This window comes from Archocentrus centrarchus, chromosome 10, assembly GCF_007364275.1.
Source record: "Archocentrus centrarchus isolate MPI-CPG fArcCen1 chromosome 10, fArcCen1, whole genome shotgun sequence".
In the NCBI taxonomy this organism is placed as follows: Eukaryota; Metazoa; Chordata; class Actinopteri; order Cichliformes; family Cichlidae; genus Archocentrus; species Archocentrus centrarchus.
Genome location: NC_044355.1, coordinates 31,547,992 through 31,559,265, shown reverse-complemented (window position 1 = coordinate 31,559,265; position 11,274 = coordinate 31,547,992). Strand labels below are relative to the sequence as shown.

Below are 11,274 nucleotides of genomic sequence, written 5' to 3'. Positions count from 1 at the left end.
GCTCTCTGATTGGCTAATCATGTCCCATTGTTTCAGTCATTATTTTACTCAACTTTTAATTTCTTCCTCCCAAGGATCATTGAGCAAGGCAATTACATGGAGCTGACCTTGTGTATTAGGGCCGGGGAGGAGGACAGGAAAGATGTCCCATCACCTCGCTTTCTTTCTTCTTTTTTCTTTTTTTATATTTTCCACAACAATATAAAAAAGTGTGGCGTCAGAGCCTCCATCACTATCCCCCTCTCCTCTGTGGCTGAAAATGAGAGTCAACGGAATATTAAGTCCCTAGTATTAGAATAAACACGTCGTGTGTTAAATCAAAATCCAATTCTGTGGTCTATTATTTTCTGGCATAGTAATGACTGCCAAGGATTAGGAATCAATATTTCACTGCAGCGGGGACATTACCGGCTTTATTCAGGCCGTAATTGAGTTTTGAGGAGAGGCCCTGCCCTGGAATCTGCATTAAAGATAAGCGCTCCCTTTCATGTGGATGCACAAGTAAAGTGGGAGCGAGGCGGCATATTATACATCAGCTAGACATAAATTAGAGCACACGGCTGTTAACCTCAGAACACTAATGTAACTCGCTGGTTAACGCTAATTCAAGAACTAATAACTGACCGCTGTAACGGCTGTCCAACTATCTGTGCACCTGCTACACATATTTACTTCACCTGTTGGCTTACAAAAGCAGCGAGCATTTCACTCGATGTGCAGCCCAGATAAATTATCATCATAAGGTCTGCGAGGCGCGCTGGAAACTGAGGAGAGCCCGCGCGCTTCCCGCTCCGTCTCCATTCCTCCGCGTGCTCTGATAGCGAATTGGCCCGGGCCGCACAGCACCACCCGCGCGCTTGCAGCCTCGAGATAATAGCCTATTAGTGCAAGTGGGATTAATTTGTAGCCAATTACAACCAATAGAGTTGAATAAGAATGCATAAATAAGGAAGGAGATGGCGACACATAGGCCTGCACACACAGGGACAAATGTGTGATGGAGGGGCTTCGAGTGGCCCGCTAAAAGCCAAAAAAGGAGTTGAGAGCTGAGGGAGAGAGCAAGAGAGGGAGAACGATGGGGAAGAGAAAGGGTTCTTCACTTAACTAATGGGGGGGGGGGGGGGGGGGGGGGGGGGGGAGCAAGAGAGGGGGGCGCCAGCTAGTTTTAACTATTAGAGAGATAGATCAGTCTGTCCCGCCTTCAACTCCTGTCAGGCTTCCAGAGCGCGCGAGGCTGGAGGTCGGAACGCCGAGCGCTGTTCATGTGTGCGTGTCCACACGGGATAACGGCGCCGTACGAGACGGACAGACAAAAGATCGCCGGAGACGTTGAGTTGCAGCGGCGGATGCCGAGGATGAACGGCCAGAGAGAAGATTAAAGTTTGACGGAAGCGAGAATCCAGTTAAAGCTCTTATTCTGTCCAGACTCTCCGGATGCCAATGGAAAACTTTAACTGGCCGAACACATCATCACTTGAGGCAGAATGCTGACGGGACTCATGAACCGGCCTGCAGTGTGAACTTCTTATTTTGATATGAGCATCACACCAGCTCTCTGAAACGGTTTGGTCTTGATCTGTTTCTTTAATTTTTCACCTCTTACGGATTCTTATTATATGGGAAAGGGAGAGTAAAATGATGAACCGGGACAGAGCGGTACCGGGGCCCGGAGCGGACGGGGCCCAGACCGTGATAAGCCGGGACAGAGCTGCGGCGGGGCCAGTGACGGACGCGGTACAGTCCGTCATGAGCCGGGACAGAGCGCTACCGGCGCCCAGCGGCGGGGACGGCGTCCAAACGGTGGTGTGCCCGGACAGCGGAGACTTGCTAGAAGGAGGCGCCGGAGGAGAGAAGCGGCTCTTCTCCAGCGCGACTGCCGGAGGCAGAGATGCTCAGGCTGTGGAGAACCACTCGGAACCTCCGCCGACGAACCCGGTATTGCCACAGCCACAGCAGGTAGGCGATACGGAGACGGGAGCAAACTTCCTGAAGCATCTCCGGAGAAGTGCGTAATCGTAGCAGCAGGCAGTAACACGGTACTTTTACCGGCTGTATAGATCAGTGGACATGGCACAACTGGACCAGAGTAGCATGAAAAAAACAGGCGCGTGAGACATAAAAATGTTACCTTAAAATAGAGGGTTACCGGAAAAGTAAAGGCTTAGAGGGAGCAGATGAAGCGCCGAAAACTGAGGAAAAATGCAATTATTTGTTCGCTTTGTTTTGTATTATTATGACGACGGTGATGCTTCGTTTTGTAAACTGTGTTGTCATGTTATGGGTCACAATATGAAGATGAGGCCTTTAATAAATTGAAGCTATAAAATTACCGCCCTGTTGCGAGAATGTGACCGGAACGAGAAAATAAAAAGTTCTAAATGTACCTTTAAAATTCGTTTCCGTAAAGGTTCAGAAGGAAGCCGGCATGCCTTTGAAGCAGTTATTTGTTATTATGCTATTTTATTGTAAAAAAGCGAATTAATTTTGTTTTCAATTTCTGAACGAAAAGTATTGGTTTAAAAATAATTTAATATAGGCTTATTAGTAACGGGGAAATCCCTCGTGCAAAGGGCTATTTTTTAACCTGGGAAACAGGGTAATTTTTTTCCACCATTCTTAAATAAAGTACTCTTAAATAAAGGATGATTGTGCTTAATCGCACCTCTGATCGTGATATTTTTCGATTATTCTTATCACTGGCTGTTAATAGGCCCCTGGGTCTTTCTCTGGATGCTCCCTGGGATTATTTAAAGAGAGAATTATAATATTAATGTAGGATTATTCATGTCGACATGATCAAGACTGGCCTCATTAATAAATGAATGATCCTAATCGGGATGTAGTGCAGGGAGGGGTGGAAAGAGAGTCACTGCGCCACCTTTTATCTGCCTAACACACTTGGCTACCTTTTTGACTCCACATAAATTACGATATAAAAAGTCTGAACATTTCTAAATCACACAGTAAACATTAAACACACGTGCAGGTTCAAAGGGACTCCCGTCCTTCAGCCTAAATGGAAATGTTCCCTTGAATCCGCGTGTTTTACAGCGAATTCCGTGTAGAAATGTAAACTTGAAGATTTTTAATCTACTCACTGCTTTTCTTTGAACACCACACTACAGAAAACGGGATTGATTCGTTTGTTTTCTGATAGCCTATTGACCGCCTGTGCAGGAAATGCTGTTGATTTGTGTTCATGTTGTGCGTGTTTGCTTTATGAATACACTTTACCGTCCGTTTTATTGCATGTGATGTGTTCCGCCAACACCTAACACTAGGCTTTGTCTTACTTACTTCACTCTCTTACTTTAACACTGCTTACAACAAGTAATATAATAATAAATTCACATGCAGTATGTTATTATTTTGTTCATTATTAATAATATAAATAAATATATAGCTGCTAAAATGCGTGGAAAATGTAAATTAAAAAAAAAAGATTAGAGTAAATTAAGCCGGGAAAAAAAGGGGGCAAGCAATAATAATAATTAAAATCATATTTAAAGTACTTTTTTTTTTATTTTGTTTTTTAATTAAATAAATAATTCCGATTCGTTACTCTCCAGGGCCCCACCGGGCACCGGACAACCTCTTTCTCCGTGCTGGACATCCTGGACCCCAACAAGTTCACGAGCAGCCGGAGACACCAGCAGCAGCACGTGAGCCACCGCGGCGACCGCGAGCAGAGCGTGTACGGAGCGGAGAACCGGAGAGGAGGCGGCGGGGACCGCGAGCCCAGCCTCGAGCCCAGTAAGGGCTGCTACGATGCAGACGAATATCAGAGCAGTAAGTGGGAGTTTACATGGACTTCAAACTGAGTCCGTTACTTGATAATTCGCCATTCTCTCGGTAATGTCTCCTCCTGTTCGAGCGTCTTTAAACAGCCGCGATCAGCTGTTCTAACTGCGTCTGTTACTGAAGTATTTTCCCTGGAGCTGATTTTAATGATTCTGTAACATCCTTTTAAAACAGACCTCTTTGGTCTTTTTATACTATTAAAGTGTTTGTGTGTGTGTGTGTGTGTGTGTGTGTGTGTGTGTGTGTGTGTGTGTGTGTGTGTGTGTGTGTGTGTGTGTGTGTGTGTGTGTGTGTGTGTTTGGCATTTATGGTGTTTATTTTCTGTGTAGGGCCCTAATTTCGAAAAAAGACTTTAATGCGGCTTATTTACACTATTTGCATATAAATAAATATTGTAAATAGGCGTTTCAGATGCTGGAATATTATTAAGCAAGAAGGCCTTTTTTTAATTATGTTCATATTTTTAAGTGCACTGTATTTTTCTGTGTAGCTCGCCAACCATGTTAGGGCATTTCTGTCCTCTGGATGGATCCGTCTGTATTCATGGAAGATTTTCGATCTGTATTCACACAGAAGGCTGTGCTCCGGGCCAGTTATTAATAAGAATAATCTTATGATGGTGTTAGAGATCAGAACAGTGACGGGAACCGGGACGTCAAACCCGAGTGTTAAACTTTTTTTAAGAATGGAGAAAAAACTCTGATTTGGGTGTTTCTGACATAAAGGCTAAAACGGCCCCTTTTCGAAAACGAGCTCTTTAAGACAAAAACCGCATCTGTCTTTGAATCAGAGTTTAAAAGAGAGAAAAAAAAGGCGCGCGGTAATTGGCTGCCGTTAGTGCGCGTGTGGTCGGTGTTGGTCGGTTTCAGGAGCAGCGCGCACGGACCCCAGCTCTCGTATTTTACACCGGCACCGGCCGCCTTATTCTTCCACTTATTTTGCCCGGTTTCCTTTTTTTTTCTCGTCATGTTTGTTTCCTTTTCTTTAAATCTCTCGTTTCTTTTCATTACATTTTCTCTCATTTTAAAGATTTCCTTATAGCAGATCAACAAAATTCTAACTGTAAGTTTTAAATATCATCCCCCCCCCCCCCCCCCCCCCCCCCCCCCCCAGAAATATATGCGGCATGTGCCTTAAATCATAAATAGCGTGAGTAGAATTTAAATGTAAACTGACAAAATCTAGTGAAAAATGCTAATAAAAATGTGGCAAAGATAATACTGGAGAGGAAATCAGAATCACACGTTTATTATAATCCACTGTTTTGTTTTGTTTTCTCCAAGGTAATATTTTGTAATAAAGGCCATCATGTTTAGCTGAAAATGTAAAATCATGCTGATTCTTATCATGCAAATAACAAGCTCGAGTTTTTCATTTTAAATGCTGTTTCCAGTGAGAATGATGAAGCCCAGTATCTGAGAGATATCTGAGCTGGACTACAAGCACAAAAGCCCACCTCAGTGCAAAAGAAAAATAAAGAAAAGAAAATCGTAAAAATCAACACAACAGATTATTCTGATTTGTATGATATATATGTTCTCTGTGGTTTTTGGTTCAAAAATTAGAGTTTGCATTGTACACACTGCCAATAAAATCATCACAATAAAAACACAATGAAATCTGCACAGCAAAAATTAAATAAATGGAGGAAAGAAATTTATTTTTAACTGCTTTAAAATCAGGCCTTCTGTTTTTCAAAATAAAAATTTAAAAATGAACCAGCAACAAACAAAATGTGATGATGTTAAAATTTTTATCCTGGTTTTTTGGAACATGGAAAAGAAAGAAAACAATTTCAGCCCCGTAAAGATTTATTCATTCTCATTCAGCATCACGTGTCCTGGATTCTTAATTATTTTTATAATTACGATAAATTATAATAATATTTTCACATGCAACACATTATTATTTTGTCTTTTTTTCAGCCTCTACAAACCTGTAAAATATGCCTGTTCTTTCTTTTTTCTCTCAGGCTCTTTTGTTTAAATCCTCAAAGCTAAACCAACCCAGAAACGTGTTCATTAAAAGGTTCATAAATACATTTTCTCTGATTTTATCAAACTACACAATCATCCTCCACATGAAACACATGCTCAGTGTTCGTTTTCAGTGGAAATCATGCAGGTGGATTTGTCATGGATTTAATAAACAATGATCTTTCTTAATGCTTTTACTTTCTTATATTTGGGGGGAAATTTTTTTGTTTTAAAGCTGCATTTATCCTGCAACTTTACTGTATTCTTTATGCTTTGCTCCTGATCATTTGTTTGGGAATATAATCCTAATGCACTAAAACCTGAGATGAAAAGATTATTATAAGATTGTATTATTCAGGATGTAGTTCAGCTTTAACACTGTAAAAACTGGTATTATATGGACAAGAGGAACAGAATAAATGGGTCAAAAAATAGTCAAACTAATAACATGAATGAAGCGCACAAAGTGGCTTTTGCAAGGCTACAAGCACATGTGTGCTGTACATGTAAAGGTGAACAGTAAATGTGACATGTACGTGCACTATGCACATACTGTAATGAAGGCTTAGTGTGAGCCTCCAGCTCATTTTTGTCTCTAATGTATTACTGCAGCACTGAGTACAAAGTAACCTGGCATTTTGGATTCCACTTGTAAATGCTTCATTTTTCAGTATGACTCCACCAACAGTCTCTAAATGTTTGGATGATAACAACTCAGAGAGAGTTATAGTTTCATTAAAGACTAAAGCACTATGTGCTCCTCTGAAAGGCGGATGTAAAAGGAGTCGATTTGCAGCTAAATGATTTAATTGGACATTTAAGAGGTAGGGTTCAGTGACATTCCAACACTGCCTATTAGCTTTTTTCTGGTGATGTGGTGCTTTTAAATCCACCATAATCCATGGCTGTATTGTTATTATACCACACTGTTAGTACAGAAACACAAATCTTTTACCTAATAATCATACAGTCTACACTATGTTGCCAAAAGTCACACACAAATTACCCTGAGTGACGTCCCATTCTTAATCCGGAGGGTTTAATATGATGTGGGTTCACCCTTTGCAGCTATAACAGCTTCAACTCTTCTGGGAAGGCTTTCCACAAGGTTTAGGAGTGTTTATGGGAATATTAGACCATTCTTCCAGAAGTGCATTTGTGAGGTCAGACACTGATGTTGGATGAGGAGGCCTGGCTCGTGGTCTCTGCTTTAATTCACCCCAAAGGTGTTCTGTCAGGTTGAGGTCAGGACTCTGTGCAGGCCAGTCAAGTTCTTCTACACCAAACTGGCTCATCCCTGTCTTTATGGAGCTGCTTTGTGCACTGGTGTGCAGTCATGTTGGAACAGCAAGGGGCCATCCCCAAACTGTTGCCACAAATTTAGGAGAATGAAATTGTCCAAGATGTCTTGGTATGCTGAAGCATTAAGAGTCCCTCTCACTGGAACTAAGGGGCTGAGCCCAACTCCTGAAAGCAACACCACACCATAATCCCCCCACCACCAAACTTTACACTTGGCACAATGCGGTTGGACAGGTACCGTTCTCCTGGCAACCACCAAACCCAAACTCATCCATCAGATTGCCAGACAGATTGCCAGACTGCATCCAATGCTTTGCATTGCACTTGGTGATGTAAGGCTTGGATGCAGCTGCTCGGCCATGGAAACCTGTTCCATGAAGCTCTCTACACACTGTTCTTGAGTTAACCTGAAGGCCACATGAAGGTTGGAGGTCTGTAGCGATTGACTCTGCAGAAAGTTGGTGACCTCACTATGCACCTCAGCGTCTGCTGACCCCACTCTGTGATTTTTCGTGGTCTACCACTTTGTGGCTGAATTGCTGTCGTTCCCAATGGTTTCCACTTTGTTATAATTATACTAACAGCTGACTCAAATATTTAGTAGCAAGGAAATTTCATGACTGGACTTGTTGCATCCTATCACAGTACCACACTGGAATATGAGTTATTATTAATCTCTGGCTCTCTTTCACAGTGTGTCTTTTGTCCTGTCTCTCACCTCAGCCCCAACCAGTCGCAGATGGCTGCCCCTCCCTGAGCCTGGTTCTGCTGGAGGTTTCTTCCTGTTAAAGGGAGTTTTTCCTTCCCACTGTCACCAAGTGTTTGCTCATAGGGGGTCTTTTTGACTGTTGGGTTTTGTCTGTAATTATTGTAGGGTCTTTACCTTACAATATAATGCACCTTGAGGTGACTGTTGTAATTTGGCGCTATATAAATAAAACTGAATTGAAGTTACTGAGCTCACAAATGTTTGTAGAAGCAGTCCGCATGCCTACATTCTTGGCTTTATACACCTGTGGCCGTGGAAGTGATTGGAACACCTGAGTTCAGTGATGTGGATGGGTGAGTGAATACTTTGGGCAATATAGTGTACTTTACTGCAACCCCAAAGTGGCAGGAATAATATATGGTGATCAGTGTATGGTCATTTATTTCATATCAGTTTGTTTGATATCCACAGCTTAAATCTGAAGGCACTGTTTTCAGCACCTTCTTGATTTCTATTGATTTTATGCTAAATTTCTGAATATTGCCTTCACTCATTTAGCCACAAATGAAGTAAGACAGCACAAACTTATGATGCAGTAATATTCTAATGAGTAAACTCCAGTTTCTGCAGCACATAGCAAAAATGATGATGGATACCAAATGACAGTGATTAATACTGATGGAGAGCTGAGAGTTCAACATCAGCAGCTCATTCTTGCCCTCTGGCTCTTGAGCGGTTTTCTCTGGTTAGGCTCGGGCTATCCTGTCTTTAAGAAGGTTCAGTATATGTTTGTTGTTTGTTTATTTATTTTTTAACCTGTAACTGTTCCACAATCTGCACTACCAATTTATTACTGCAACCTTAACAAAGTACTTATTTTAAGCCAAGCTACAATCTTTACATAAACCAGTAGTTCCTAAAGTTTTTCTGTAGGGTTTCCTTTGCAGGTAAAGATGTCCAAGCCTAGATGTTCAGATGCAAACTGTCAGAAGCTAATAAATAAACTATTAAAACAAAGCTCCCTCCTCACTATCCACCACACAGTCCAGCTGAGACTGAGATATGCGTTGCCACATGTTGTTGTCTTTGCTTTAGTAGCTGTGACAAACCTGTGACAAACTTGACTTGCTACCAAAACAGAACCATGGGTCATTTTTTATTTAGCCTGGCCAAATACTTTAAGGGGTGTGCCCCCCAAGTAGAGAACCACTTACATAAACCTAAACATGTGCTTGCTATGCCTAAATCTACCCAAACCTTTATGCTGTGACTTCATAAAAGCTGCTGTCAGTTATAGGAACAAACCACCTGCATAATCATTTGGGATGGAAAATGTCTTGGATGCTACATGCAGTTGAACTCTTTGCTGTGTGTGTTTTTCTAGAGGAGGGCTTTGTATACAGAAGTCCAGATGAGGAGGACTACCACAGATCTGGGACCCCAGACTCAGAGGCTGCAGACGGGCCCTACAGCAGCGAGGAGAGCAGCTCAGCTCTTCCCAGTAATGGAGACAGAGAGCTCGGCCAGCACAGCCACCAGGACCCCAGCAGAGACACAAAGACCCCTAATGGAGGCCCCACGAGCCAGATCACCAATGCCCAAACCAATGGGGGCCAGGGCGCCAAGCCCAAGAGGAAACGTTCTGGCTCAGACTCCAAGTCGGGGAAGCCCCGCAGAGCCCGGACTGCCTTCACCTACGAGCAACTGGTGGCACTGGAGAACAAGTTCAAGTCCACACGCTACCTGTCAGTGTGTGAGCGCCTCAACCTGGCCCTGTCCCTCTCCCTCACTGAGACCCAAGTCAAGATCTGGTTCCAGAACCGGCGGACCAAGTGGAAGAAGCAGAACCCTGGAGCCGACACCTCAGCCCCCACTGGCACGGGAGGAGCAGGAGGCACAGGAGGCACAGGGGGAGGAGCGGGAGGCCTGGGGAGCCTCAGCCCTCTGAGTCCGTCCCCTCCGGTCAGTGGGCACCTGGCCATGCACACAGGCTACGCCAGCCACCATCACCCCCCTGCTGGGAGCCTGGTCCAGCTGCCTTTCCTCACCGCCAGCCACGTCCTGTCTCCCTTCATGCTAGGGACACAGAGTTACGCTGCACCCGCATTCTATAGCACACACCTGTAGATACACACACACACACCTGTAGATGTGTGTGCACACACATACACACAGAGACACACAGACATACAGACACACACACACAGACTGAAATATTCCTGTATGAACTGCAGTGCAGCATTCAGCTCTTCCCCCTTTTTTACTACCAGCATTTAAAGGCTTTAATTTTATTTTGATAGAATGTTAATATCTTGCAGAACTGTACATAAATCTATGTTCTAGCTCCCTATTCTGAATGCTGTTTTAAACACTGTAATAGACAAATAGTTGATTTCTTTGTTTTTTTCTAAAGTCTGTAAAAATATTGAATGTTTATTTAAGACTTGAGGAATTGCTTGATCTATTGTCAGTACCATGTAACTCCAGCTGTGATCGTTTTCATTTCTGTTATTTATTGAGTTGGTTGACAGTTTCCATGAAATCCTTGGATGTACTGAGTCCTCAGCTCAACATGGTATTGTCCTTTGATATTAAAATGATGCCAATTAAACTGACAACAGTAGCCTGGTGATCTTTTTTTTAATGACAGTAACCTGAAGTGTTGAGTGGTGCAGTGCCTCAGAGGTTGGTAAATTCAATGGTGGGTTTAGGTTTGGTTGGTTGAATAGCTTAGATTTCAACTGCTCAAAAAACAACCTGATAAAAAAAATTAATTAATATTAAAGTGGCAAGAAGCACGTTATATTTGGAAAATATTTATGGGATATAGGGCTGGAAGATAGAACGATAAAGATAATTATCCCAAAATAGCGTTTAAATTTAAGAAATGATCGATATGAAATCGATAAGCTTGTTCCGTCCGTGTTTTTACTGACAGCACGAAAGGCCAAAGACAATGAGAACCATGAGGCTGCATGAACCACATCATCAGGTCAGGTTGCAGCGCAGGGCGCAGGGGTGAGAGTGCAGCAGCACCTGTGCTAATGTTTGGCCAACTGCAGTCTCACCCCGACGGTCAAAAGACGAGAAGAGAGTCCGCGAGAGTCGGTAGTGCGTAGAGAGATTTGGAGAATTTAAAGTCCGACAAAGCAGCGGAGCATTGCACTGTAACTGCGCCCAGAGCGCGTTTCCCGCAAATGCAACCCCACACCGTCTTCCCCATCTGCGCCATCCTTGCACAGTGCAGCACACACGGAGAAGACTTCACGGTCCCGGGCGCTTTCTCCCGGACCATCCCTTACGGTAAAAGTGAGGAGGTACAGTAATATTATTCAGGGCACTTTATTGTGAAAGACGCCGGGGAGCACAATCGAAAATTTCGGATTTAAGCGATGAACATTTCTCTCGTTTGTTTTCTTTTTCTATGATACAGTAAAAATTGTAAAGAATTTATTATGTTTTATTTATTTGGAACTGACCAAAGAA

At 43.0% G+C, this 11,274-nt stretch overlaps 1 protein-coding gene across 1 annotated transcript; it reads left to right on the top strand.

Moving 5' to 3' along the window:
• The first annotated feature begins 1,220 nt into the window (after nucleotides 1-1,220).
• nkx1.2lb (NK1 transcription factor related 2-like,b) lies at nucleotides 1,221-10,385 on the top strand. The gene is made up of 3 exons (XM_030739956.1): nucleotides 1,221-1,956; nucleotides 3,570-3,789; nucleotides 9,173-10,385. Exons 1-3 carry the CDS (start codon nucleotides 1,636-1,638, stop codon nucleotides 9,913-9,915), a joined length of 1,284 nt encoding a protein of 427 aa, XP_030595816.1. The 5' UTR covers nucleotides 1,221-1,635; the 3' UTR covers nucleotides 9,916-10,385.
• Nucleotides 10,386-11,274: the final 889 nt, after the last annotated feature.